This window comes from Camelina sativa, chromosome 15 (genome assembly GCF_030686135.1).
Source record: "Camelina sativa cultivar CO46 ecotype springtype chromosome 15, ASM3068613v1".
Classification (NCBI taxonomy): domain Eukaryota; kingdom Viridiplantae; phylum Streptophyta; class Magnoliopsida; order Brassicales; family Brassicaceae; genus Camelina; species Camelina sativa.
Genome location: NC_141894.1, coordinates 31,205,574 through 31,229,713, shown reverse-complemented (window position 1 = coordinate 31,229,713; position 24,140 = coordinate 31,205,574). Strand labels below are relative to the sequence as shown.

The following is a 24,140-nucleotide window of genomic DNA, read 5'->3' as shown; positions in this document are numbered from 1 at the left end:
CATACTGTATCCATATATACAAAATGATATATTGTACCCATTTCACCAGACTTAGGCATGCAAATTCATTTTTTCAGAAATACAGATACAGCCATATGGGTTCTTCTTAAGTTCAATTTTATTTTTTGCTTGGAACTAGCAGATTCACTTGCAGTAAAATAAAAACACGCACACACACAACATATGATGATGGTCAAGGTGATCACACGTATGATGCATGATGGTCTCATGTTAATGTTATGGTTTGCTACCCGTAAGACAAGTACACGACTCTAGTCCACCGGTTTTAAACTCAAACTTTTAGGCTCAAAAGACAAATCAAATGTTAAAGCTAAGTGCTTTAAGTACCTAGTTGAAAAAGAACTGTCAAGGAGATCCGTAGTGATAACATTTCTCTCAAATATATGTTCTGCTCTAATTAACTCTGCTATGTTCTGTTTTGCTCTGCTCTGTTCTCCCTTATACATATGTATTGATTTGATTAAAACATAATTATAACACTCATTACAACGAATGGTACAAAGTTTTTAAAACCTGAAACATGCCCTATCAATCCTATTCTCACACTCTAAAGAACAAAAGTATAGATCAACTCCATCTTCGGCCTTGGGAAGCTTAAGAATGAAAGGTAGCTTGCATCGAGAATTGCACACGCTGCAAAGTGCTCTACAGATAGAGTTGTTGGATACAATTTCTCCTTTACTAAATCTTAACGTACCTGGAATTGTATATGAGTAGGAACCTATAACGCAGGAAATATGCAACGTGATCCCACAGTCATCGCATGTATAGAACCACTTCCCTGGATTCACTTTTGCTTCACATGCTTCACACCAATACTCGTCGTCCACACTCCTTTCACCATAAGATAAGATGAGAGGGTGATCGTCATATCTATACCTCGTTACCTTTTGCGGTAAAACAGCGCACTTGAAGCACAAACTAAACACACACTCATCACAACTCAATTCCCCGCCTGCCTCACACTCGCTACAACGCTTAGATTGATCTGTAGATAAGTATAAAGGATGTTGATGGCTTTTGTGATCAAATGGTTCCGAAACTGAACTGCACCGTACATCTAGAGTCAATCCATCGGACTCATAGCAGAAACCGGTGAACTCTTGACCACAAATACTACACCAATGTAAAAAGTAGAAGCGAAAACTTGGGACTAGTCGGAGTGGCTGGTTGTGGCACACATGACGTTTCTTTAGAGGAAGGTTGGCACATTTTTCGTGGAGAATGTAATTGCATCTACTGCAACTGTAGAACGGTTCTGAACAAATCTGGAAGATACATGCGCGACAAACAATGTTTTCAGGTAGAGTCCGGCCATGGTTGAGTCGTAAGTTATGATCATGGCTGTAATGTCGTATTGTGTTATCATCAATCACCTCGAACGGCGCAGTTTCCTCTTCTTCGGGTGTCCCTTCCAGTTCAATCATGTCCCATACATCTATTCTGGTTGCGCATCTTGAATGAACAGAGTAATCAGAACATTTTGAGCAAGAATAAGCCCCGTAGAACTCATCCACTTTCTTACGACAAACTTTGCATTTCCTCCCTCCATGTCCGAGCCGAGGAGTGTAAGAGATGCGGTGGTCGTGGCGGTTGATGTTTATGACGCGCGGTAGATCGATACATTCCCGATGGACCATGAAATTGCACTGAAGACAGAAATAAGGGCTACGGTCACCTAACGTCCCACAAGCATTGCAAGTGAAGTCTATGCATCTTGGAACAAGATGAAGTTGATGTTCATGGGTCCTTGGGCTCAAAACACCAAGCGGTGGTGGGTTTTTCATGCATGCTCTGCATATGCTGACATTACAAACACCACAGTGGTGAAGCTGGCGATGGAGTCCATCAAACTCCACACCGCAAAGAAGGCATTTCTTGTCGGCATAACCAGGGACTTCATATCTAAGTGACTTGAGTGGGTGTTGGGGGTGAGAAGTGTGGTATGCTTCAGGACTACTCTGATCGACACAACCAAGACTGATGAAAAACTCGCACTGATGACAATTGTAAAAATGTTTCCAGCTTTTATGTTGATGGCCACACCCTTTGCAATCTCTGACTGTTTCATGCTCTTCATTGGAGAGTTGCAGTGGATGCTCGTGTTGTAGGTAGGAATTTTCAGCAAGAACAACTGGGCATGGTCTCCTCGCACAGATCAAATCCAACTCGAAATCACATATTGAACAGCGATAACCAACACTGAAAAATTCTCTACAGAAACTACAATTAGAAACTCTGGTATGTAGGAGGATCAGCTCGAGAGGATGGTCCGGATGGTAAGGGTGGTTGATTTCTGGTGAGGGCTTGGCACAATCTTCATGGAACACAACATCACAACCAGGCTCATTGCAACGGTAGCCACCGTAAATGTAACTGCAACCGGGCTGTTGGGAAATGAAGATTGTATTATCTTCATCAGATGAGTAGCAGACTTTACACTTGGTGAGATCAAAGCGTGTAAATGGTACCAAAGGATGCTCGTGAAATGGTAACAATTTTTGAAGGCGCGACATTTCTTCTTCCATGCCTTTGTTAAACAAAGCTAGAAATTTTTCCATGGTGATGTTTTTGGTTACTTCCACCAAAAACCAAAGCTCTGCTCTTCTGCTCTAGTTTGAGACTTGTTTTTCTCTCTCTTTTTTTTTGGTTCTTTCAGGACTTTTCGAAATGGTTTATCCTACTGACATGTCTTGGCTCCACCGTTGCAATTATTTAATTAACTCAGACCACATATGACATATGTTGACCCCGCCACTATTGTGTCCTGCCAAAATAAAGATTTTGCTGCCAATAAGTGAGCATTCAAGTCTCTGAAACCAGAAGTTTTACTAGTGTAATTGCATCCATTAAATTTTATTGACCGTGCAGCACTTACCAATGCAGCATTTGTTATTTCATCAATCTTTTTATCCCTTGCTGCATTCAGACAATCAGACTCATTAATCAGTATCAACATTTTCTTTCACTTCACATTTCTCAATAATAAACAGTTCTACCTGTAACGCCCCCGAACCGTCCTATGGCCACTTAGGCCGTCGGACAGCCACGGGACGCCACTTGCGGGATTGCGCCGAGGTGATCCGGTCGAGGGACGGAAGCTGCAGACTTCCCGACCGGTCCTCCAAGGCACAACTCCACCTGCAGCCGAGGCTGCTTAGGCTTTGCAACCCTCGCGGCCTGGTGCGTTGTGTCAGCCCGGACAAGGCCGAGTATCATTTGCAACTTGCCATGTTTTCCTGAAAACCGTATATATATCACTTTAATAAAATAATTCATCCAAATAAATCATTAAAGCAATATATATAAAGATAGTCGGAAAATTTATATATAACCATTTATAAAAATATAGGGTTTTACAAGAAACACAAGAAAACCCTATCCGGCACCCTAACGTTCGCTCCGGCTCTAGACTCACTTAGGCTTCCCTGCAAGACCAAAAATAGAGTCATGAGTAATCTAAGATTACTCAGTGAGTCTGGGTACCCCTTTATCCTAAACAGGATTCTACTTTCCCCAACCCGACTACCCGGCAAGCAAAGAAAACAAGCAAGTTATCAAAGCAACGCAACAAAAGCTTAGCGGAAGCAATTCAAACAATAAACTTGCAAGAGAGGTTAGATCACTACGACTTAATTCGTACGATCTAAACTTGCTGCCATACGAGAAAGACGACCTAAGGAAACAAGGGACTTCTTGAACCTTAGACTCTTACCTCCCACACACCACTTACTAAGACGTCTAGCGTATGACAAGGAAACTTGAAATACCATAGACTCTATCACCACACGCAACATGTAAAGACGACTAGACATAAACAAGGGACGTTTAAATACTCTAGACTCCTTACACCTAGGGCCCTTCGATAATCTGTTCCGTTCCAACACCTCCCATGCTGAGACCACAAAGGTCACCAACATGCACCCACAAATAAGCTACATCGTCATGTAGCGTTCACGCTAGTAGCTAGCTAGCCGTGACAGTGTCCCCGCATGAGTGGTCGTCGGGAACTCACGCGTGACAACCGCTTTTGGACAGAAATATCGACTCACTACTCAAGCTAAGACTCGAGAAACGAATTCAAGAGACTAAGTTAAAATAAACACACAACATTAATTCAAGCCTTGATGAATCAAGCACCATAGCAAGAAATCAAGCAAGAATAACACAAGCTATAATCAACAAGAAGCAAGAAATATATTTCAAGCAACTTAAGATTGTTTCACATGCATGCAACCCATTTAAGCAACTTAAGCAAAATCCATGCAACAAGTTCTAATATGCATGCAATCAAATTGATTTAACCGCTTAAAACATTAAGTCCAATCTACGCATGCAAAGCCAATTTTATTCAATTTAACCCATTTCAAACCCTCAAGTCCAATTTATGCATGCGTGCTAACCTCAATCGTTTTCATGCAATAAAATTGCAAATAAACTTCACCGAGTTTTATTTATGCATGCAACCGGTCTTAAGCAAATAAAATTGCTAACCACTTCAATTCTCATCTCGCATGCAATATCTTTTGTCCAGATTTTAAGTAAGTCCAAATTACTTAAATGCATCCAACTTCATTCGCGATCTTGCATGGTGATTCCTAGCTCAAATTCGATATAATCTTTAACACGAATTTAGCATGAATCCTACCAAATCTATGCATGCAACAATTTAACTGATTCTACCGTGAATCTAGTCTACATGCAACACACTCTTACCACAGAACTCACCTTTACGCGTCGATGATGATTACCCAGACTTCACTGCACCACTCGATCAGACAATCTTTGCGTCAACAGCTTCCCGCCTCTTGACCGTTCTCGTACCACCACCAACTCTTCTTCGATCTCGCTCTCGATCACTCTTGATCTTTCTCTCGACAACTTTCTTGATTCCTCTCTTTCTTTCTCTCAAAAAGAACTTAAGTGTTTTGGAGTGTTTTTGGACTAAACACCCAAATGAAGTCGAAACCTTGTATTTATAGGCTTCAAATTCTCTTCATTCCCTTAGTGCTTCTTGACAAATGGATCTCTCCCCCCTTGCATGTCGAGCGTGCATCTCACCCCCAATGGCTGCTCGCCATTAAGCCTCAAATTCTCTTTTTATTAGTGCATGTAAACACTCTTATTAGTGCATGTTGCTTAATCCCAAATTAGAATTAGCTCTTAGCCAATAGGTTTCCACCATCTTCCCTTAATCTCCATGATTAAGTTAATCCTCCACTACTTCCCTTAATCTCCTTGAATTTTTAATTCTTCCCACTAACTCCACTTTGATTAATTTAATCTCCCACTTTTCTCAATTCTCATTGGTCGAAATTTTGAGGAAATAATAATTTTTCCACAAATACTCGATCCTTCGTCTAGCACCTTCGACGTTTATTCTTGCAATTCTCGTCTCGTTCAGACCGTTTTCTCGATCGTTCGGACACTCCGCTCGGCAACACTCGGCAATCTCTCGGGCAATTCGGACAGTACGCCTCGGCGATACATCTCGGGCAACTTCGACTACGCGTCTCGGATGTCTCGACAATTTCTCGGGTACTCGGCAACTTTCTCGGGCTCTCGACAATTTTTTCGGGTACTCGGCAACTTCCTCGAGCTCTCAACAACTTTCTCGAGTACTCGGCAACTTCCTCGAGTCTCGACAACTTTCTCGAGTACTCGGCAACTCCCTCGAGTCTCGACAACTTTCTCGAGTACTCGGCAACTTCCTGGAGCCCGACAATTTTCTCAAGTCTTCTCGACAGATTCCCTCGACGAGTTTTCTCGACCTTCTCGATGAATTTCTTCGACCAATTTTCTCGACACCCTCTCGATGAATTTTAGGGTCTCGACCGTGCGTCCGGTACTTCTGTCTTGGCTCGGCCATTCTCCGTTTCACAAATATTTCCTCGGACTTCCTTGGGTCATTCACCTTTATTTTCCTTCTTTTTCTTTCTTAGGTCTTTTCCGTCCCATTTCCTTGACCTTTTTATTTTGAAATTTCTACTCTTAGTGAGGGTCATTACACTACCTCTACAACATTTTCTTTGCATTTATTGAACATTTTATTTGCTCAGTGTTTTTTTCCAAATGATATCCCCCTTTGGCTCTCAAGGTTAGTAAATAGATCTGCCAAAAAGACTTGGAAAGCATAGCAAGAGATAAGATGTTGTTTTTATCCTAATCGCTTCATATAAATTCATGCTAAATTTTTGACATGTTACGAGATCTTTGGTCAAAGACCTACAGTAAGAGGCAAAGCCGATTGCAAAAAAAATCAGGGTTCCAAGATAAATGATAGCAAAAACCAAAACGTAAGACAAGATCTTTCATATTACTCGCACTCTATATTTTTCTTCTTTATAATGAGCACCCTCTATGGCTGTAAGATACATATCAATTCCATCATCAACCTAACCAAATAGAACAAAAGGCACATAAAAATGCTCAAAGCTATGATCAAGCTGTGGTTGCCATGAAATTATTTCTTTCATGGCAGCCATCCGACTTTCTAGTGAGAAGTCCTTTGAATTTAACGACATACTCATAACATTCATTAAAACAAATGATACAAGTGTTTATTCACTAAAAAAATGCCTTAGAAATCTCTGAAGCGAACAGAGGCAAAACATTTGAAAGAACAAACGTATACTACAACTTTGGCCTTGGAAACCTTGAGAATAGTAGAGAGCTTGCATCGAGTGTTACACTCAGTGCAAACTGGTCTACAGATAGACGTGTTGGAAACATATTCTGCTTCATATGGTATTACTGAACTTGGCCTTATATATGTGAAGTCTCCTCCAACACATGAAATATGCAATATGACCCCACAATCACTGCATGTATAAAACCATTTCTTCGGATCCACTTCTGTCTCACAAGCTTCACACCAATATTTGCCATCTACACTACTTTCACCATAAGAGAGGACTAGAGGGTGATCGTCGTACCTATGCCTTATTACCTTTCTCGGTAGAAGAGCACACTTGAAATCCAAACTGAAGTCACACTCATCACAACTAAACCGTCCTGTCCTCCCACATTCACTACAGTGCTTGGGGTACTTATCGTTAGAATAGTATAAAGGATGAGGATGGCTTTCGTGCCATAACGGTTCTGAACTTGAACCGCACCGTACATCAACAGTCATATTATTCAGTGACTTGTACCTAAAACCGTTGAACCTCTGACTACAAAGATTACATGTAAACTCTTTGCATATAGAATTTGTGTCAAGTGTGAATGGGTTGGTTGTGGAACATATGCCTCTTCTTCCGAGGAATGTTAGCACATTTTTCGTGGAGAACGAAGCCACACTGCTTGCAACTATAGAAAGGTTCGGTACCAATCTGAAAGACACATGCTTGACATAGTTTCATTTCCTCTAGAATATTCCTCCCATGTTTGTTGATCATTTGTAAGTTATGTTCGTGGCTAAAATGTTTTGGAAGGAAACTCCACACCGGCTACAAGTGGACGACCGGCCATTTAGTAGCAGCTTGAGAGGATGGTCGGGATGAGAAGGGTGGTTGATTTGTGGTAAAGACTCAGCACACTCTTTATGAAACAAAGTTTTGTGACACCCCAATTCATTGCAACAGTAGCCTTTGTAAATGTATCCAAGATACCTACACCCTACACAAGGCTTCTCGAAAAAGCGTGTAAAAGGTAACAAAGGATGTTTGCGAATTGGTACCTCTACTTTCTCCATGGTGATTTACAAAATTCAAATCAAGCCCGAGCTGCTCTGCTTCAGAGTGATGGTCTTTTTTTTTCTTTCTTTTTAAAAAGTTCTTTCGTATCTGTTTAAAGAAGAAGATGGCGTGGAGCCTTTGAAAGAAGTAATCGATTTTCTGCACATAAGGCCACCACCACCAAGAGATGAGTATGAAGATTTTTCTGTTGGGGACAAGATTAATGCATTTTACAATGACGGCTGGTGGATAGGTTTTGTCATAGAGGGTATGAAGGGTGGAACAGTTGGTATACATTTTAGGCAAACAGGAGAAAAAATGCGGTTTGGAAGGCAGGGTCTTCGTCTGCATAAAGACTGGGTTAACGGTACCTGGCAGCTACCACCACTAAAAGGAGGGCAGATAAAGAGGGAAAAGACCGTTTCATGTAGTCGGAACGTGAGACCTAAGAAAGCAATCGAGAAGCAAGAGTTCAGCATTGGAACTCCAGTAGAAGTTAGCAGTGAGGAACAAGGATTTGAAGGTTCTTGGTTTCCTGCAAAACTTGTTGAATACAGAGGAAATGACAAATGCGTTGTAGAATATGATAACCTGAAAGCTGAAGACGGGAAGGAGCCTTTGAGAGAAGAGGTTAATGTTTCAGAGATAAGGCCTCAACCAGTAGAGCAGGTCATGGTTTGTCCATTCGAGAAGAATGACAAAGTTGATGCTTTGTATAATGATGGTTGGTGGGTCGGGGTGATTAGGAAGGTTCTTGCAAAGTCATCGTACCTGGTTTACTTCGAGAACACTCAAGAGATGCTAAAATTTCATCATTCTCAACTAAGGCTACATCAGGAATGGATAAATGGCAAGTGGATAACAAATTTTAAGTCTCAGAAGGCGTAATCGGGCTGGATAAAGGTGTAATTGGCATGGATAACACATCAGGATTTTAGGATTTTGGGATCTCAAGTTTTGTATTTTGGAGGTATTTGGATCCTTAGTCTTAACCCCGTCGTTCATTGCTATTGTAGATAATTGCAGTTATGATGCTTGACTAAAAGGCAAAAACCAGACCGGTTGATATTTTTATTGATTTCCCATATGAGAAAAAAAAAAAAAAAAAAAAACCCCACACCACGTGGAATGGTTCTTTTCCCATTGAGATTCACGACATATGAGACATTCGAGACAACTAAGTATGACGATGATGTACTTTCCAGGTTTCATTCACTTTTAATATTCTCAATGTTTCCATTATCTATCTTGTTGGTGAGCGGCCAAATCCTATTGTAAGTTGTAACATAAAAGCAGAATAGGTCTAGTATGTTATATCTTCTTCAGAGAAACCTGAAACCGTTAAAGTTAAGAAATTAAGGGAAGAAATTTCTGATTCATTTTGTTCTGAAACGTCATAACATAATGGAAACAATAGAATTACAAAATGAGAAATGTTCATCTCAGCTGAAAGATGATGGGGATTTCCTTTTCATCTGAGAGAGCTTCTAGCGCATTTTGTAGGAGTGGGTCCTTGAGATCTTGCAATGTTGGCCATTCAAAGAATAATTGAGCTTTATGTCAACGTCTCTGGGATTCTTTTTGTTTTGTGCAATTGTCATGTTTCCTGTGATTGTTTCACCCTCGCATATGGTTAACACATCTTCCAGGTACAGCACTGTTTGTTTCCAGTGTGTGGCCCGAGATTTTGGTCCTGCATTGCATGTTGTGGTTGTACTGTAAGTTCCAAACAAAGAAGTCGAGTAATCAGAAAACTTTGCAGGAAATAGTGTGAACCTGTTGAGAAACCCATCTTCTTGTGGCACATGGTGAATGCTACATCAAAGTAGGCTACAAGGGCATGGATATGGTCATTTCGTTGTGCGACTAGCGTAAATGGAGCTGTGAAGGAAGCATCTCCAGAAGCCATCTTAGAGATATCCATGGTCTTTATAGTAAACCAAAAAAAACAAATGGAATTTGCATTAGCTACAAGTAAGGGAATGAGATATAACTAACTACTCTAGTACAATCTCACTTACCTTGAGCAGCTTGCTATCAGTCACGATTTGGTTTCCATCTACCGTGTCAACAAGTGGTTCCGTAATTGCTCTTCTCTTGATGCATGACATGTCAAACCCATACACGTCTTCCCAGACTGTACAGGAAACGATTAGAGGCAAATCCGATAGCAAAAACTAAGGTTTCGAAGATAAAATTTCGCAAAAAGTAAGACGATCTTTCATATTTACTCACAGTCTACTTTGTCTTCTTTATAATGAGCATCCTCTATGGCTGTAAGATACAGAGAAGCTTTATCTGGTAGAACAATTCCACCATCAACCTAACCAAAAAAAGAACCAAAAAGCACACAAAAATGCTCAAAAACTATGATGAAGCCATGGTCGTCATAACTTAAACAAGGCGAGTAAAAATGTCACTTACAAGCCATTTATTGCGAGCATACAAGACGGTGTCGAGCATATTTTCATACAACAAAAAGTAACCCATCCACTCAGAGATAATCACATCCACTTTAAGAACTGGAAGTTCGATTTCCTCAATCTTCCCTTTCAAAACAGTTATAACTGCCAAAACAACCCAACCACTTGTTTCAGCCAACTACCATCAGATTATATAAACAATTTGAATAACACTCTAAAGTCTAAACACAACATACATACCATCTGAAAGTCCATTCGCCTTAACAATCTCCTTTGCAGTGTCAGCCATTTGAGAACACTCAACCTATTTAACAAATCACTTGTCAAATCACAATGTATATCCAAATCAATCAAGAGCAAATTTTGTGATTAAAGGAGAAGATAAAAAAAAAAACATACTGCGTAAACATGAGCTGCTCCTGCTTTAGCACAGAACAAAGACAAGATTCCAGTTCCAGCTCCAACATCAAGAACGATTTTGTCCTTGATAAGAAACTTGTTCTTGTAAATAACATCTTGATAACTCTTTGTCCTCACTACATCCTTTAACATTTCCTAATAATAGCAATAACAATCACCATACAAAACTCATTGCCTAGTTTCTTCAGACCAAAGGATACAAATATCAAAAAAGCAGGAGACTTACTTCATGAATACCTGAAAAAAATCAATGAATTTGGAAAACAGAGTAAGAACTTTGCGGAGAAGAAGAGAACATCAAGGAAGCAAATAAAAACATGAACTTTGAAGGATTGTTACCAAAATGGGAGTAAGAGTCGAAGTAGTAATCGGCGCTGGTAACGTCATCAGTAACATCTGCATTGTTGTCACCTCCATCGGACATTGACACATCAGCATCTTCGAAGTGGAACTTCGTCTCCTGAGTTTGTTCAGAGCCGTTGTTCTTCGTACTAGTCATCTTTGCGGCAGAGAGAGAGAGAGAGAGAGAGAGAGAGAGAGAGAGAGAGAGAGAGAGAGGGTTTTTAGAAGTGGAAACTAACAGATTCGAAGATTTAGGGTTTTAGGATTCGAATCTATTTGTACGGTTCTGTTTCAGCCGCCGGTTCAATTTTTTTAATCGACAAGACAAACCGGTCTGGTTTATACCGATTTAGTTCGGTTATTCTAATATAAGCTGAAATTAATTTTAGAAATAGGAGCAAAAAGAAGAAGAAGAGAATTTTAGGATTGTGACGCTGTTGGTGTGAGTGGCGAGCACGGCGGAAGGTACGGCAGCTTGCTCACGATCACCGATTCATTCTTCTTTTGATTTAGGTTTTTAGGATTCATGTTAATATCTTTCTAGAAGTTCTTCTTTCTTTTTGGATTTTGGTTTCTAGGGGTTTAAAAAGTGTGTTTTCTCTGTGATTTGAGTCTCAGATCTAATTTGCAATCTCTTCACTACGTAATGCTTTGTGGGTTTTGAATTGCTTAGTTCTTCTATTATTTGAACTCGGTGGATCTGTAGTTCTGGAATTGGGGATTAGGGTTTTAGTGATTAAGCTTTGATATGTGTGAATTTTATGAAAAGTCTTGTGCTTTTGGATGACTTGATTCTGAGAAAACATTCTTTTCAATTTCCGTGTTAATTGATGAGCTAATCTATCTTCCTTAAGTTTGATTTCTGACTCTAAACTGGTAAAAAGCTAAACTGGGTTTCTGTAATTTTGAAGGACTCTGTGATTGTGAAACAACATGGCATCAAAATTGATACAACTTCAGTCAAAGGCATGTCAGGCTTCAAAGTTTGTGACCAGGCATGGGAGTTCCTACTACAAGCAATTGTTGGAGCAGAACAAGCAATTCATTCAAGAGCCTGCATCTATTGAGAAGTGCAACGAATTGTCTAAGCAATTGCTCTACACTCGTCTTGCTAGGTCATTACCTTTTCTTTCTCTCTTTTTCTCTAAGCATGTTTCCAAGGGCCATGCTCTAGCCTCTAGAGTCAGTGTTGTTGAGATTTTTTTTTTTCTCTGACTATAATATCTTTTATGTATACTTTTGAAACATTAATCTTTGCATTACTTGCGAGTAGTTAGCCTTTTTTTGCGTTATAGACTTTGATAGAACTGAAAAAGATATGCTTGAGAACTTTGGTGTTATCTTCTAGTAATTTTTGTCCTCGATGGAATTAAGCTGGTAAATCCCTGATGATTCGGTTAGTGTCTGTGTCTGTCATGTTTTTACAGTCCTGATTACACAACTCATGATCCACAGTGTGTCTTAGCTATTACTTTTGTAGGAATTTGGCTTTTGGTAATTTGCTAATACTCACTCTTGTTACGAATTACAGCATTCCAGGGCGCTACGAAACATTTAGGAAAGAAGTAGAGTACGCAAAGAACTTAATGAAGAACAGAGCGAATCTGAAGGTGGAAGATGTAGGGATCGGTGCATTGTTTGGCTTAGAATGCTTTGCTTGGTTTTGCGCGGGTGAAATCGTCGGCAGAGGATTCACTTTCACCGGCTACTACCCTTGAAATTGAGACAACAGCAATGTCGTCGGCAGAGGATTCACTTTCATAGCTTGTAACTCCCTTCCATATGATTCCTCACTGAACTATATATACTTCCTCGAATCCATTTATATTTTCAGTCTTTTCCTGAAACAGAAGTTTTGGAGCTAAGGAAAAAAAAACCCATTTTGGTAAAGCTCTTAATAAAAGAAATTGAGAAAAATGCATTTGATACAAAGATTCTTCTTTAGTTTTTTTGTAAAATTTTTACGCATCAGAGAATTTTAACTTTTTATATATCAAGTGGTTGTGAATAACCGAATAGCTTTTCAAAAATAAGAATGATTGAAAAAAGAATTACCAAAAAAAAAAAAGATAGAAAAAATGTAATTGGTGAAATAAAAACAAATATTTTACAAGAAAGTACAAAATATAAATATTTAATACATTTATTTTGAATTGACTCAAGATAATATATTAATTTAGCTCAAAATCTCAGCGACAAAATATTCAAAAAAAAAAATTAAAAAAAAAATCGAGGACCAATGAGATCTTAAGGAGACCCAATTGGAACTTTGGCTATCATAATCCGAAACCTTAGCGAAGAAGACAACGAACGATTTACCCTAAAACATCTACGAGACGACGACGGTGATTATTCGCACTTCTCTGATGCGTTTCGCGGCGGCTTTCTTCGTCACTGTCTTCGTCGTCCTCTTCGGTGTCGTTCGCAGCGAGGTTCGAATTTGGTTCTCTGTGTTTTCTCTGTGAATCTTTAGTTTCCATAATTAGACATAAAGGAATCACATTCTTGTGGAATTAGCTTAGCACATTGTCTTAATTTGAAACCCTGCCAAAAAATCTGATTTTGCTAATTTCACTTGCCTCTGCTGATTTCTGAGAGAAAACTCAACACTTTAATGTGTTTTTTGGTCTGTGTTTTATTGTTTCTTGTAATAATTTCAAATTATGAATTATTTTTGTGTTGTTGTTGAATCAAATTGTTACAGGAATGTACAAGAAGATGCATTGCACAGAATTGTGACAGTAAGATTACATTTTTTTTTCTCAAGTTTCCCTTTGGTTTTTTATGATTAGTTTTTTTAGCTTACTCAAATGTATGTTTTATATCTTTTTTTTTTCTTTTCAGCTCTCTCTATTCGATATGGGAAGTATTGTGGGATTGGACATTCTGGTTGTCCTGGTGAGGAGCCTTGTGATGATCTTGATGCTTGTTGTATGGTCCATGACAGTTGTGTTGAGTCAAAAGGTACTATATCAATCAAGAACTTCGAATCCTTTACCGCTCTGTTTTACATCCATCTGCACGAAAAGGGTTCATGTCCCAGGAATTGAGATGTAGTTTTGGTATTATCACCTTGTAAAGTTCACGTTTGCCAAAATTGGTTTTAGTTTTGTAACCCGGCAGAAGAATGATATGCCCATTAGGCCTCTGTTAATAGAGTGAGATAAACTGACATTAACATCTGTAACTACAGATTCCGTATGAATGTAACTTGGCTTGATTAGACCTTATACCTGAGAACCATCAGGCTCTGATGATCTTTAAGTGACTCTACTGCTTTAGGGATCTTAACTTCTCATCTTTTGTTTGCCTTGTTGCATTGAGTGGTCATAGCTTTAGAGATTTGAAACATATTACCATGTTTCATTCTTCTTAAGCTATATAAGTCTTGATGGAGTCAAATGCTAAATATTTGGTCTTGAATTGTCATGCTTACGCTGAAACCTTTTCGTATTTGTTTCCCATTTTTCAGGTATGACTAACATAAGCTGCCATAAGAAGTTCCAGCGATGCGTTAGCAGGCTAAGCAAAGCAATAAAACAGTCCAAAAACAAAAAGGTTGGGTTTTCCACCCAATGCCCTTATTCAGTAGTCATACCTACAGTGAATCAAGGAATGGATATTGGGATCTTATTCAGTCAGTTAGGTAATGATATGAAAGTAGAGCTCTGAGTTTTGCTGTTCTCATATATACTCTGGTCTTGGAGGCATCACATTGGTGTTGGAACTTGGAACTAAAGCTTACCTCATAATATTTTTTTACTGATTGATGATAACCTTAATTATTGCAATTGCATGTCAATGATAGATTTTAGCTTAAGTCAAACACCATTGAATGATTTAACATGTAAATCTTGGATGCATGTATGAAGCAATGGCACTACGTGAATTTATGCTATATACTAAGCAAATTTTGATCGGAAACTCTTCTTTACTCTTTTGTTACAATCAACAAAAGAAACTTTAGTTACAATTCTACTTCTCTATCAAGCGATAAAGAAGCTAAGTAGAAGCCTCATTAAGATTTTGTGTCACCGAAGACGTTGTTCCAACCTTATGCACGTTCTTCTACTTCTTTATCAAACTCCACAATCACGAGATCCTCGAATTCAGAGGGTTTCGAGTACACATAGCCGCTATTTCATCATCATAAAACATAGTCGCGAAATCTGCCAATTCATGGAGCTTCTACCACAGCTTTTCATGTCATATGTCGTCATTAATTGTGATCGGACCTAAACTCGAATTATAATAGCTAGCGTGGGTAAGAAGTAAATTAGATAGATAAAGAGAACGGGAATGAGAAAGAAAGAGCTGTAGTCAATCTTAGGCAAAGATTTTTATCATTTTCCTCTGTTCATTAGCTTAGCACAAAAGTTTTGTTTTCTTTTTTTGGGTAAGAAGCTTAGTACAAAAGTTTAGCTATTGTAATTACTAATTATATATTATTGAGTGTTCCTTCTTCATTTCACACTCTTAATAGATACAGTATATACTTTGATTGATTATCTTAAAAACTAAAACATAGATAAATTTTTACAAAAAGTCTCATTCTATATTTCCAATGTGTTGTTATGCTAAAAATTCTAATTTACCCCTAAACCCAAAGTTCATTTCATTAATTTATATTATTAACTACTTATTAAATAGGGACAAACATGTATAATTTAATTTTTTCTTAATTTGTGTGAAATGTGTCAAAATAACACTCTTTGTTAAACAGAGAGATTATTATTTAATAAATAAAACTAATTAGATTAACAAACAAAAACTTAATTAAAGGCACTCTTGATGGTCTTTAGAAGTTGGAGTTGGTGAAGAATATGATCCTAAACCCTGGCCTCCCCTAGAAGAAATGGGTCTTGCATTCTTCTGTGTAGAGATGTTTGACGTCTATGTTGACCAAGTTTTTGATTGGTATCAACAACTTCCAAGTTTCATAAATAGCTGCTTTTTCCAAAGCCTTCATCAGGGAAGTGACCGAAACCCATCTGGGTTGTTGTATGTCATCCTAAATGCTCCAAGTTCAGAATTTCGCCGCCCCACTGTGCGTATGTTGCGTGATCAGTCAATGTTTGTAATATCTCTGATGGCCAATATCCTACTATTGTCATTATAATTTGATGACTCCACCAAATAAACTATATGTTTTTAGAGAGATCATAGACTGTTTATATAACACATTGTTTTGTGTCTTCCCTACTCGTGTTTCTTCTTTAACCTAACTAAGAAAAAGAAACTCATAATCTAAAAAGGGTTATAGTTGTACATAAAAACATAAATATAAAATTACTTTTTTTTATCATTTTCTAAAAAAATTCTTAATTTTTTCTTATGTTTTGCTTAAATTTTGCTCATAATTTTTTAAATTACAATATATTTTATTTCAAATTAGATAATCATATCATAATCTTCATAGTATATTATAGCACACTTAACAAAACATCTCGTGGTCCTACACAAACAACCCACAACAAAATTATGTTTTAATACTATGTTTAGCATTTTGGTAGCTCACATATTATTGGTCTTAAAACTATCAAAAATAGTTACATAGTTATAAGATATAATATAATTCTTTTTGTAAGAAAACATCATACCTATGGCTGCTAAAACATTGTTGTCACATAACTAAATTGTCAATATTATTACAAGAAAAATTAAGGTGACTAGAACCAACAAAACATAGATAAAGTTCAAACTTATAGCGTAAAACATAGATAAATGAATCCAAACATAAAATTATTACATCTATATATACATTTTTTAAATACATTTTGGGTTCTACCCTTTTTATTTGTACTTATTTAAAAACTTATTTACAATTTTAATCCCTAACAAATTTCCAAAAATAGTATTACTTCAGATTTTTGTTTCCTAAATATTTTACATTCCATTTCAACTAAAAAAAACTTACAAAAATCAATATGAAAACAGAAACTATGATATATTTAACCACACCTTCTATTGTGTTTTGAATATAAAATTTTGTGGTTAAATATATCATAGTTTAACATTTATGGTTTAACAAAATGGGAATCAAATTGTTGTTTTCTCACCGGATGTGATTGCTCGAGGCGGGTTCTCTGGTATATTTCCAGATTCCAGTATTCAAACATATCAGTTGGTGAATTTAACAACTTCCATTTTGTTGATTCCCATTTTGTTAAACAATGATATATTATATATGTTGAACAATTTAAAAGAAAACAACAATTTGATTCCCATTTTGTTTTCCAAAAACCTGTGAGCTCTGATTTTTAACGTAAGAAGAACTTCGACTCACATTTATTTAAATATTATAATTAATATGTATAAACTTAATAAAATTTTAAAATATTACGAATATGTAAAATTAAAAAAGTTTAGAATACTATATAATATGGTTATATAGTAGATGAGTTAAAAAGAGAACATGTTGGAATTAATAAAATATCATTAAATTTGTGCTAACGCGGGTTAAATCCTTATTTTATTATTTGTCCACTACTAATATTAGAATATTTGACATATAAAATTAAGTTGATTTAACTAAGATTGTGTAAAATAATTAAATCATTAGGAAAATATGACTTAATCACAGCGTATAAATTACTTATTATGTATTTAGATCCCCTATTTTTTGTTTTAATAATTAAAAATCAAAATAGAATCTCAAACACTAAACATAACAAACTAAATATAACAAACAAATGGTAATGACGTGTATTGCAAGTTAAAAAGTTAATATAAAAAAATAGAGTTATTCCTCTATTTACAAAACATCAAATATTTAACCAATAAAATATAAAATATAAATTATAAGAAAATTAATATAAACATAAAATATAAAAAACAAATTATATGCATGCGATGTAGCACAGATTAAAATCTAGTATTATACAATATTTCTAATCTATATGAAACTTCTATCAATATCTTTAAAGTTCTGTAATAATTATTTTTTGTTTTTAAACTATTTAATTTATTTTATGAACTTTGGTTATATATAAGTGGATGGATATTGATAAGATAAAGAACCCAAATTAAAACAATATTCAAAATCATCCAAATAGTATTAGGGGTTGGACTTGGATAATGTATAATTCCAAGAAACGATATAACAAAAGATATAGATCATATAAATCCCCTTTATAATAAAACGGAAGTACACAACATTATTTTGGTAGACTTTATAATTTTAATAAATGGTTACAAATAGGTTATACATAGATTATAAATTAATCCATATATTAATTGTAACAAATAAAATCTTAATTGTAACAGAAAATCTTAAACAAGTTATTCCAAATTGATAGTTCATGGATATTCCAAACTTTATTTTCGGAAGATCACATATATGGTTCCAAATATCTAGAATCACAATATTACCAATTTATTTTTCACGATTTTATTCATAAACCACATCAATAAAAAAGTTATTAAAGGGATAAAAATATATTCTCAATCATAAAAAAGAATCAAATCTCGCTAATTTAACAAGATTAATGTGATCTTCGGGATCGTATTCAGAAATTAAAAATTAAACCTTAATGCTAGATTAGGACCGTGCTAGAGCACGGGTTGAAATCCCTTTTATTTATATTAAAATTTTAGAATAAAATATAATTTATATAATTGATTTTAAAAGTTTTTAAGGTCCTAATCTAGCATTAATCGTGATCTTCGGAATCATATATTAATATAAATAAAAAGAATTTCAACCTGTGTCCTAATCTAAACTAAATTAAAATGTATACATGGTTATATTTATTTAATTTAAAATCAAAATAGATTCTTAATACATCAATGTCCTTTGACCAAAAAAAAAAACATGTTAATGTCCAAAGGAAACATAAAAATTCAAACGGAAAGTTTGAAAGTAAATAATCTTATGCACTTTCCAATAAATCAAATATATGTAGTTCCTACCAAAAAATAAATCATATAGTATATAGAAAGAATATTAAAGTCAGTCCACGGTATGTATCTATTTCGTGGAACGTGCACCGCTACACAGAGGATCCTTCCTTTAACATATATAGTAATGGTTTCGCGCAGACTCCAACCTAATTAATTTTAATATTTTAATTTCTTTCTTCATCTTCTTCTTCTTCTTCTTCTTCTTCTTCCTCTATATATCAAATCTTTTTACGTTTCTTCTTTGGTTATAGGTCCCCGCGAATAATTCCATTCTTTTCAGATCATAGATTAGATTTGCGTCTCACCCAATTTCACAAGCCAATAAACCCTAATAATTTAGTGATCTACCTGATTCGATCAAAGTTCCGATTTTTTTTTCTTCTTCTGCTAAAATATAGTTTTCCATGAAGAAGGTTCTTAATCGAGGTTTTAAGCCTGCTAAATGGTAAAACTCGATTATGGGTCTCTTTATTATTCTTTCTATCTCCTGTGTTGTTTCAGATTATGTTACAACAACACATGTTTAGATTCTATTTATGACCGAACCTTTTTGGTTTCAGATCATCGGTTGTTTTTTTTGGTTTTGATTTATATATTTTGTTGGGTTCTTGTGTGTATGTGTGTTGATTTATTGTTTTGATGCAATGCAGCAAGACAGCTATGCAGATGGCGAATTCACGGCTCAAGATACTCAAGAACAAAAAAGAGATTCAGATTAAACAGCTTAGGAGAGAATTAGCTCAATTGCTCGAGTCTGGACATACCCCTACTGCTCGAATTCGGGTAAACCAATCTTCAAAATTTGGGAATGTGGCAACTTTTTTTAAGTATTATAGAATTTTGAGTTTCACTTGTTTGTTTGTTGATGGAAATTGGGAATGTGGTTTATGTTTTTAATTCTATCAGGTGGAACATGTGGTTAGGGAAGAGAAGACAATGGCTGCTTATGAGCTCATTGCCATATATTGTGAACTTCTTGTTGTTCGTTTGGGTGTTATCGAGTCTCAAAAGTAAGAAAGATTTGAGCTTTGACAACTCTTCATTCATTGATGTTGTGTTTGTTTTTTTCTCAATGTTTAATGTATTGATCGTTTGTGATATTGTACTTCAGGAACTGCCCCATTGATTTGAAAGAAGCTGTATCGAGTGTCTTATTTGCTTCCCAGAGGTTATTATCAGATGTCCCTGAGCTCTCAGAAATCGTTAAGCAATTCACTACCAAGTACGGGAAGGATTTTGCTACGTCTGCTATTGAGTTGCGTCCAGATTCTGGTGTGAGTCGCCTGGTAAGTGTCTGCGTCTTCTTTAATCTTTGATGGTGGTTTTGTATCTATGAACCTTTCTTGATTGTGATTGCTATCTTTCTAGTTGGTGGAAAGATTGTCTGCCAAAGCCCCCGATGGTCCAACTAAGGTCAAAATTTTGATGGCAATCGCTGAGGAGCATAATGTCGTCTGGGAGGCACAATCTTTTGTTGAACCAGATCCAAAAGATGCGCTGTTGGTACGTGTAGTCACATTTCAGTGTAAAGGCATCAGTTTTTATATCTACTTGCTAGTGTTAACCGTAACGTTTACTTTGCTTTTCTTTTAGAGTGGAGCAAGCTCGTTTCAGCCAGCGAGTAGCATGAACATGGATTCATCTATAAAATCAAACAAGGAACAGCCTCCAAACGTTCAAGCTCCAGCTACTGTCAATGCTCAACAGGGATCAACTCAAAGACATCATTCCCCAGAGAACTCGTATGCAAATGGTGGAAGATCTTCAAGCCAAAGCAATAATGTTACTTCTGGGAAGGCTGATGACTACTATCATCCAGATCCAAGACCTTCTCGTAAGCGTTGTGTCTTTTCTGCTGTTTCTGTATTTGTTTTTTGATCGAATCATTTAACGGAGTTGTTTTTTTTGTTTGACAGGTTCTAGGACTGATGAAGGAGAGTGTAGAAACCCAAATCATGGCTATGAAAATTCATCTTCAAGAGGTAATCATAGGTGGGAAACAGAATTTGTTGATTCTACAGATGCTGCACGTGCCGCTGCTGAAGCTGCTGAGAGAGCAAGTTTCGCTGCAAGAGCAGCTGCTAAACTCTCGAGCAAAGAAAGGATGACGAGGCAGGATACATCGGAGTCGCATATATCCTCTGCATCTGTAAATCTTAGAAACGAGCCGTCACATGGACGTAACAGATCGAATGTACAAAGTGAAAGCTTTCCTGAAGAACAACATTTCTCCCTAAGACGAAATAATAGGATGCAGTATGAAAATATGGACAGAACCCGGCAAGATAGATATGATAGGGCAAAGGAATCTGATGTTCCTCTTGTACATCAGCCATCAGATAGACATCCCCTGGAGATTTCGAGAAATAACGGTTCCTTCGGTGAAAAAAGTAGAGAGAAGCAGCCAAGCAAGGATGAGACGGATTTGAATTCTGGTCACCCTGAAGATGTTTACCTCATGAAGCAGTCAAGCCGGACTTCATCGCATTCACACTCGAGCAATTATTCTGATGAGAATGTCAATGGCTCAGATTATATAAAGTCACCGAGCATTGTGGAGGAAAACATTTTTGCCACTTATGATGATCACCGATCTCAAAGCAACTTTAAAGATACAGACACCCATTATCATGGACATGATGATGATGCAGCTGCGGATACTTATGATGACTATAGTTCATTTTTTGATAAACCTAAATTCGACGCTGAAGATAATCATTATCAAGATGAAATTGATCATGGTGTGGGGTTCTCATTGCTTGGCAGCAAAACATCTGCGTCAGCAGCTTCTTGGAGCTTCAAAGGAGACCATAGTAAGTCTCATGAAGAACACAGCTCACAAGTTTACCAAGAGAACACAAGTTCCCCATTATTTGATGATGTCTCTGCAAGTCCTCCGGCTGCTTACCATGAGCCTGATCCACATACCAGGTTTGACGATTATGGTCCAGATTCAGAAAGCGACAGTGATCAGCCAAAACATAGAGGCAAAGTTTCTGGAGATGTGCATGAGAAGAAGGGGAATCTGACGTCTGATCGATCTCAGGAATTTAAAGTCTCTGATTCTGCTGGACACGAATTTTTCCCTTTAGACACAGAAGAACACAAAGATAATTCGAGGACACGAGAAGAATCAGATTCAGAGTCAGAACCTCAGCTTGGTCTGAGGCTTGGAGCTTTGGCCGGTGGATTTAGGAACAAAAAGACACTCCCACCTTATAGAATTAGTCCGGCATTGTCCAACTCTGAAAAGGAGTATATCCAAACCGATGATTCTGGTCAGTCTAGCAGAAAAGATCATTACAGTAAGAAAGAAAGTAACACCGAGATGAGACCAAGTTTTCTGCCTCCTCATCCATCTTCTAGTGATGAAGACGACTCAGACATGCAACTTCCAGGAAGAACAGAAACAAAATCTGATTCCTTATTTAGTCATTCCCGTGCCGATCAGGATGACTTGGAGGAAGAAAAACTCCCAACTCGATCTTCTTCAAGAAGTCAAGAGAGGACTCATAAGCCATCAACGGGAATGAGAGATTACAAGAGAACGAACTTCAAGATGCCAGTTTCAGCATCCTCTGAAGACGACGAAGACATGGAAAGAGAGGCTGCACGCATCAATGTCAAGCCAAATAAACCAACCGGGTTCTCTCTAAGGACAAATGGCCAAGCAAAAGCTCATGAGAAACATTCGTTCCCTGTGACAACGAAGAAAACTGACAAAGAGCCTCATGATCAGCCATCTCCAAGGCACCAGACAGTAACTTCAAGCCCTGTTCCACAAACTGTAAAATCACCGGATCCAGAAACCCCATCAAGGGAGAGAGCTAGTCACGTTCATCCCAACCTCCCAGAATATGACGATATCTTTGCAAGGCTCGGGGCCCTTCGTGCTTCTAATCGACGCTAAATCTACCCATCTTGTCCATCTGTTCATATATATATATATATATATATATTCTTTGCCACTGAGATCAGTCCCCACTCATTCTTTACTCATGACTGAATTTGATATTCTTACACATTGACATTATACAGATTGAAGCAGTGATATGATTCTGCTATGTCTTGATTGGTTTCTTTGTCTGTTTTATTTTTCGTGTGTATAGACGGAATAGGAAATAACTATTTGTGAAGGAAGAAAATGATTTTACAATAACATTTCAGAAATGTTGTCACAATAGAAATAAAAATTTGTCCAAATTGCAGTGCAAGAAACAAACAAACAATGTGAACAAAGCCAGGCAAATGTCTCATGTTCACACAGGATTTCGACATGTCAAAGTCCCTTCATTAGAGTTTGTTTCCGTATTCGATATCGGCGATTCAATGAAAGAAGCCAAGAACCTGACCACCCACATTCCGTTTAATAGCCTCTTCATGGTCCAAAATGCCATCAGGAGTTGTAATCACAACATAACCCCACTGCATATATAACAAATTAGAGAAGAAGGTTCAAGTTACTGCTACTATATTTTATTAGTTGCATATTCGAAAGTAGTATAAAACCGGACCTGGCGTGTTGGAAGTGTGCGTTCTGTGTATTGCCCAATCTCGTTTGCCTTGACGTCCTGCCTGTAAGTGAGAGCTTTGCAATCATTAACCCTTCCTTGTAGATCAACAGTTATTCTTCCAACTCTGTGTGGATCATGAACTTGAAAGTTCTTTATGTACCCTATACATAAAACATACATTTTGTAAACTAAGAGACAATTACCCGATTCTGTAAACGCAGTTTGAGCATATCAATGCTACTTAACTATCAACTTTTAAGAGAACTACTTAAAATTCTTGACTAAAATACTCAAAACAGACACAAGCGCAAATTAAACTATGAGACTTGGAAAAGGATATATGCCTTTCTTCAACCATAGATCAAGATGTGAAGTATCCATAAGAGTAAAAGAGAAAACTTTGCAATCCTCTTGCAATCAACCAAGAACAAAACTTTATCTTTGGACAATGCCTGCTTGAGCTATACGTGTTAGGATCAGATTAAGGACTACCAATAGAGATCAGAGACTATAATATTAATCACAGGACTAAATAGATACTTTACCACAAAGTGACTGAAACCAATGTCGATGGAAACTGATAAATCTAAACAAGTATATGGACGAACAGGGAGATGAAACTGAAACCCAATTGGACCAGAACAAAGCACAAGTAAAAAACAAAAAATGTAACCTTTCTCCTTCATGATTTTAAGAAACGAAGACATTACAGTAGAGACAGGCTTCAACTCCACCGAAGCTTTCCCTCGCTTCTCCGCATTCACAATCGTTCTCAACGCATCGTTCAGTATTCTCCTCCCCATTGTTACAAATTCGACTATCGAATGATCGATCTAACC

General features: G+C 37.0%; 6 protein-coding genes and 2 pseudogenes across 7 annotated transcripts; 4 read left to right on the top strand and 4 right to left on the bottom strand.

The window, feature by feature from the left end:
* Positions 1–379: 379 nt before the first annotated feature.
* Positions 380–2,703, bottom strand: LOC104773079 (uncharacterized). Its single transcript, XM_010497632.3, has one exon. The coding sequence runs from the start codon at positions 2,580–2,582 to the stop codon at positions 528–530; it is 2,055 nt and encodes a 684-aa protein (XP_010495934.1). The 5' UTR covers positions 2,583–2,703; the 3' UTR covers positions 380–527.
* A 37-nt stretch (positions 2,704–2,740) lies between these two features.
* Positions 2,741–7,599, bottom strand: LOC147927387 (uncharacterized; annotated as a pseudogene).
* A 20-nt stretch (positions 7,600–7,619) lies between these two features.
* Positions 7,620–8,776, top strand: LOC104773104 (protein AGENET DOMAIN (AGD)-CONTAINING P1 pseudogene; annotated as a pseudogene).
* Positions 8,777–9,055: 279 nt separating this feature from the next.
* Positions 9,056–11,136, bottom strand: LOC104773081 (putative protein arginine N-methyltransferase 1.2). 2 transcript variants are annotated; one of them, XM_010497633.3, is made up of 9 exons: positions 10,883–11,121; positions 10,770–10,780; positions 10,523–10,678; positions 10,364–10,427; positions 10,125–10,267; positions 9,936–10,023; positions 9,722–9,837; positions 9,477–9,627; positions 9,056–9,393 (listed from the first exon to the last, which is right to left on the bottom strand). In XM_010497633.3, exons 1-9 carry the CDS (start codon positions 11,040–11,042, stop codon positions 9,188–9,190), a joined length of 1,095 nt encoding a protein of 364 aa, XP_010495935.2. In that variant the 5' UTR covers positions 11,043–11,121; the 3' UTR covers positions 9,056–9,187. The 2 variants fall into 2 exon arrangements, with proteins under 2 accessions (XP_010495935.2, XP_087344882.1); XM_087488756.1 differs by lacking the exon at positions 10,770–10,780 and having other exon boundaries at positions 10,867–11,136.
* A 118-nt stretch (positions 11,137–11,254) lies between these two features.
* On the top strand, positions 11,255–12,817 carry LOC104773082 (uncharacterized). Its single transcript, XM_010497634.3, has 3 exons — positions 11,255–11,350; positions 11,797–12,000; positions 12,417–12,817. Exons 2-3 carry the CDS (start codon positions 11,819–11,821, stop codon positions 12,601–12,603), a joined length of 369 nt encoding a protein of 122 aa, XP_010495936.1. The 5' UTR covers positions 11,255–11,350; positions 11,797–11,818; the 3' UTR covers positions 12,604–12,817.
* Positions 12,818–13,040: 223 nt separating this feature from the next.
* Positions 13,041–14,809, top strand: LOC104773083 (phospholipase A2-beta). The gene is made up of 4 exons (XM_010497635.3): positions 13,041–13,317; positions 13,590–13,626; positions 13,730–13,849; positions 14,358–14,809. Exons 1-4 carry the CDS (start codon positions 13,252–13,254, stop codon positions 14,555–14,557), a joined length of 423 nt encoding a protein of 140 aa, XP_010495937.3. The 5' UTR covers positions 13,041–13,251; the 3' UTR covers positions 14,558–14,809.
* Positions 14,810–18,930: 4,121 nt separating this feature from the next.
* LOC104773084 (uncharacterized) lies at positions 18,931–22,948 on the top strand. The gene is made up of 7 exons (XM_010497637.3): positions 18,931–19,232; positions 19,438–19,570; positions 19,694–19,797; positions 19,899–20,073; positions 20,156–20,290; positions 20,381–20,621; positions 20,704–22,948. The coding sequence occupies exons 1-7, from the start codon at positions 19,192–19,194 to the stop codon at positions 22,695–22,697; spliced, it is 2,823 nt and encodes a 940-aa protein (XP_010495939.1). The 5' UTR covers positions 18,931–19,191; the 3' UTR covers positions 22,698–22,948.
* LOC104773085 (small ribosomal subunit protein uS8mz) lies at positions 22,916–24,109 on the bottom strand. The gene is made up of 3 exons (XM_010497638.3): positions 23,975–24,109; positions 23,302–23,462; positions 22,916–23,212 (listed from the first exon to the last, which is right to left on the bottom strand). The coding sequence occupies exons 1-3, from the start codon at positions 24,102–24,104 to the stop codon at positions 23,114–23,116; spliced, it is 390 nt and encodes a 129-aa protein (XP_010495940.1). The 5' UTR covers positions 24,105–24,109; the 3' UTR covers positions 22,916–23,113.
* Positions 24,110–24,140: the final 31 nt, after the last annotated feature.

Bases quoted from the DNA above. Each gene is read 5' to 3' on its own strand.
- LOC104773079 (XM_010497632.3), bottom strand. From the start codon at position 2,582: ATGGAAAAATTTCTAGCTTTGTTTAACAAAGGCATGGAAGAAGAAATG.
- LOC104773081 (XM_010497633.3), bottom strand. From the start codon at position 11,042: ATGACTAGTACGAAGAACAACGGCTCTGAACAAACTCAGGAGACGAAG. The intron at 10,428-10,522 runs GTATGTTTTTTT...TTTGTTAAATAG, and splicing joins GAGCAGCTCATGTTTACGCA to GTTGAGTGTTCTCAAATGGC. The intron at 9,838-9,935 runs GTGAGTAAATAT...TTTCCTGTACAG, and splicing joins TAAAGAAGACAAAGTAGACT to TCTGGGAAGACGTGTATGGG.
- LOC104773082 (XM_010497634.3), top strand. From the start codon at position 11,819: ATGGCATCAAAATTGATACAACTTCAGTCAAAGGCATGTCAGGCTTCA. The intron at 12,001-12,416 runs GTCATTACCTTT...TACGAATTACAG, and splicing joins CTCTACACTCGTCTTGCTAG to CATTCCAGGGCGCTACGAAA.
- LOC104773083 (XM_010497635.3), top strand. From the start codon at position 13,252: ATGCGTTTCGCGGCGGCTTTCTTCGTCACTGTCTTCGTCGTCCTCTTC. The intron at 13,318-13,589 runs GTTCGAATTTGG...AAATTGTTACAG, and splicing joins TCGGTGTCGTTCGCAGCGAG to GAATGTACAAGAAGATGCAT. The intron at 13,850-14,357 runs GTACTATATCAA...CCCATTTTTCAG, and splicing joins CAGTTGTGTTGAGTCAAAAG to GTATGACTAACATAAGCTGC.
- LOC104773084 (XM_010497637.3), top strand. From the start codon at position 19,192: ATGAAGAAGGTTCTTAATCGAGGTTTTAAGCCTGCTAAATG. The intron at 19,571-19,693 runs GTAAACCAATCT...TAATTCTATCAG, and splicing joins CCCCTACTGCTCGAATTCGG to GTGGAACATGTGGTTAGGGA. The intron at 20,074-20,155 runs GTAAGTGTCTGC...CTATCTTTCTAG, and splicing joins ATTCTGGTGTGAGTCGCCTG to TTGGTGGAAAGATTGTCTGC.
- LOC104773085 (XM_010497638.3), bottom strand. From the start codon at position 24,104: ATGGGGAGGAGAATACTGAACGATGCGTTGAGAACGATTGTGAATGCG. The intron at 23,463-23,974 runs GTTACATTTTTT...TTTTATGTATAG, and splicing joins TAAAATCATGAAGGAGAAAG to GGTACATAAAGAACTTTCAA. The intron at 23,213-23,301 runs GTCCGGTTTTAT...TTATATATGCAG, and splicing joins GCACACTTCCAACACGCCAG to TGGGGTTATGTTGTGATTAC.